We start from the raw sequence: 3,256 nt of genomic DNA, 5'->3' as shown, positions 1-3,256 counted from the left end.
CAGTTTATTGTGATCCACACAGTCAAAGGGTATGGCATAGTCAATAAAGCAGAAACAGATGTTTTTCTGGAACTCTCTTGCTTTTTTCATGATCCAGCGAATGTTGGCAATTTGATCTCTGGTTCCTCTGCCTTTTCTAAATTCAGGTTGAACATCTGGAAGTTCACAGTTAACATATTGCTGAAATCTGGCTTGGAGAATTTTGAACATTACTTTACTAGCATGTGAGATGAGTGCAACTGTGCGGTAGTTTGAGCATTCTTTGGCATTGCCTTTCTTTCGGATTGGAATGAAAACTGACCTTTTCCAGTCCTGTTGCCACTGCTGAGTTTTCCACATTTGCTGGCATATTGAGTGCAGCACTTTCACAGCATCATCTTTCAGGATTTGAAATAGCTCGACTGGAATTCCAGCACCTCCACTAGCTTTGTTCGTAGTGATGCTTCCTAAGGCCCACTTGACTTCACATTCCAGGATGTCTGGTTCTAGGTGAGTGATCACACCATCGTGCTTATCTGAGTCATGAAGAACTTTTTTGTACATTTCTTCTGTTTATTCTTACCACCTCTTCTTAATGTCTTCTGTTTCTGTTAGCTCCTTACCATTTCTGTCCTTTATTGAGCCCATCTTTGCATGAAATGTTCCCTTGGTATCTCTAATTTTCTTGAAGAGATCTCTAGTCTTTCCCATTCTGTTGTTTTCCTCTATTTCTTTGCATTGATCACTGAGGAAGGCTTTCTTGTCTCTTGTTGCTATTCTTTGGAACTCTGCATTCAGATGGGTATATCTTTCCTTTTCTCCTTTGCTTTTCACTTCCCTTCTTTTCACAGCTATTTGTAAGGCCTCCTCAGACAGCCATTTTGCTTTTTTGCATTTCTTTTTCTTGGGGATGGTCTTGATTCCTGTCTCCTGTACAATGTCACAAACCTCTGTCCATAGTTCATCAGGCACTCTGTCTATCAGATCAGATTTCCAAGGTCCACCTAAAGACTGACATGTGCTTCATGGATAAAGTCAACGATAACGTTTTTGTAATTTAGGGAGGAGACCAGGATACTTGGGCTTCCTTGGTGGCTCAGTCGATAAAGAGTCTGCCTGCAGTGTGGGAGACCCAAGTTCGATCCCTGGGTCAGGAAGATCCCCTGGAGAAGGAAATGGCAACACACTCCAGTATTCTTGCCTAGAAAATCCCATGGATGGAGGAGCCTAGCAGGCGACAGTCCATGGGGTCGCACAGAGTCGGACACGACTGAGCGACATCACTTTCTTTCCAGCATACATGCATCAAGCTGCCAGGTGGCTCAGAGCGTAAAGCATCAGCCTGCAATGCGGAAGACCTGCATTCCATCCCTGGGTCGCGAAGATCCCCTGGAGGAGGAAATGGTAACCCACTCCAGTATTCTTGCCTGGAGAATCCCATGGACAGAGGAGCTTGGTAGGCTACAGTTCACAGGGTCGCAAAGAGTAGGACAGGACTGAGAGACTTCACTTTCACTTTCTTTCATATATGCATCGCATTTCCGTCCCTGTCCACCAGAGGGTGCAGTTTCCTAACACAGACACATTTCCCTGTGTCTAAACCTCACAGAAACTAAACTTTACTGTGACTTCAACATTTCTTCATGTTAAGAGTCAAGAACGTTATTCAGGAGACACTGTAGAGATGAGCTCTTCTCCAGGCTTAGTGACTGTGATACTCTTTCTGCTCGGTAAGCAAAACCCCTCTAAAAATTTGGATTCTATCTTCTGTTATGTCAACAAAACCTTTAAGCGTAATTTTATCCCAGAGTTTTATGCCCAAGATCACAGAGAACTATTATTTTCCCCTAGGACAAACCCGTGGAGACTCAGTGAGCCAGATGGACGGCCAAGTGACCCTTTTGGAAGGGGCTACCTTGACTGTGAACTGTACTTATTCAGCCACCGGGTACCCCACTCTTTTCTGGTATGTCCAGTATCCTGGAGAAGGTCCAGAGCTCCTCCTGAAAGCCATGAAGGCCAACGACAAGGAAACCAACAAAGGTTTTGTAGCCACATACAATACAGAAACCACCTCCTTCCACTTGGAGAAAGCCTCAGTCCAAGAGTCAGACTCGGCTGTGTACTACTGTGCTCTGAGTGACACAGTGACAGAAACTGCAGGGGGAGCTGAGCACAAACTCAGAGCAGCAATGGGGCCTGGATCCACTGTGGCTCCAACAGAGCCTATGGTTGTTTGTCTCTTGGTCTCTGGTTGATGCAAAAAACATACAAATGGCTAAAGCATAAGAATAAGAAGTGAATATTCCCCATCAGTTCAGTTCAGTTAAGTCGTTCAGTCATGTCCGACCTTTGCGAACCCATAGACCGCAATGTGCCAGGCCTCCTTGTTCATCATCAGCTCCGGGAGCTTACTCAAACTCATGCCCATCGAGTCGGTGATGCCATCCAGCCATCTCAGCCACTATCGTCCCCTTCTCCTCCTGCCCCCAGTTCCTCCCAGCATCAGGGTCTTTTCCAATGAGTCAACTCTTCGCATGAGGTGGCCAAAGTACTGGAGTTTCAGCTTTAGCATCAGTCCTTCAAAGAACACCCAGGACTGATCTCCTTTAGAATGGATTAGTTGGATCTCCTTGCAGTCCAAGGGACTCTCAAGAGTCTTCTCCAACACCATAGTTCAAAAGCATCAATTCTTCAGCGCTCAGCTTTCTTCACAGTCCAACTCTCACATCCATACATGACCACCGGAAAAGCCATAGCTTTGACTAGAAGGATCTTTGTTAGAAAAGTCTCTGCTTTTGAATATGCTATCTAGGTTGGTCATAACTTTCCTTCCAAGGAGTAAATGTCTTTTAATTTCATGGCTGCAGTCACCATATGCAGTGATTTTGGAGCCCCCCAAAATGAAGTCTGACACTGTTTCCACTGTTTCCCTATCTATTTGCCATGAAGTGATGGAACCAGATGCCATAATCTTAGTTTCTGAATGTTGAGCTTTAAGCCAAATTTTTCACTCTCCACTTTCACTTTCATCAAGAGGCTGTTTAGTTCCTCTTCACTTTCTGCCAGAAGAGTGGTGTCATCTGCATATCTGAGGTTATTGATATTTCTCCCAATGATCTTGATTCCACCTTGTGCTTCTTCCAGCCCAGTGTTTCTCAAGATGTACTCTGCATAGAAGTTAAATAAGCAGGGTAACAATATACAGCCTTGACATACTCCTTTTCCTATTTGGAACCAGTCTGTTGTTCCATGTCCAGTTCTAACTGTTGCTTCC

The 3,256-nt window shown here is 44.7% G+C and overlaps 1 gene segment (V, D, J or C); it reads left to right on the top strand.

Annotated features, from left to right (window-relative positions):
* The first annotated feature begins 1,627 nt into the window (after window positions 1–1,627).
* On the top strand, window positions 1,628–2,237 carry LOC129621970 (T cell receptor alpha variable 9-2-like). The segment is given in 2 exon segments: window positions 1,628–1,709; window positions 1,831–2,237. Coding segments are annotated over 2 exon segments (453 nt in total).
* The last annotated feature ends 1,019 nt before the right edge of the window (window positions 2,238–3,256 follow it).

The sequence above is a fragment of the Bubalus kerabau genome, chromosome 10, assembly GCF_029407905.1.
Source record: "Bubalus kerabau isolate K-KA32 ecotype Philippines breed swamp buffalo chromosome 10, PCC_UOA_SB_1v2, whole genome shotgun sequence".
Classification (NCBI taxonomy): domain Eukaryota; kingdom Metazoa; phylum Chordata; class Mammalia; order Artiodactyla; family Bovidae; genus Bubalus; species Bubalus kerabau.
This window is presented reverse-complemented; position numbering and strand designations above follow the sequence as displayed.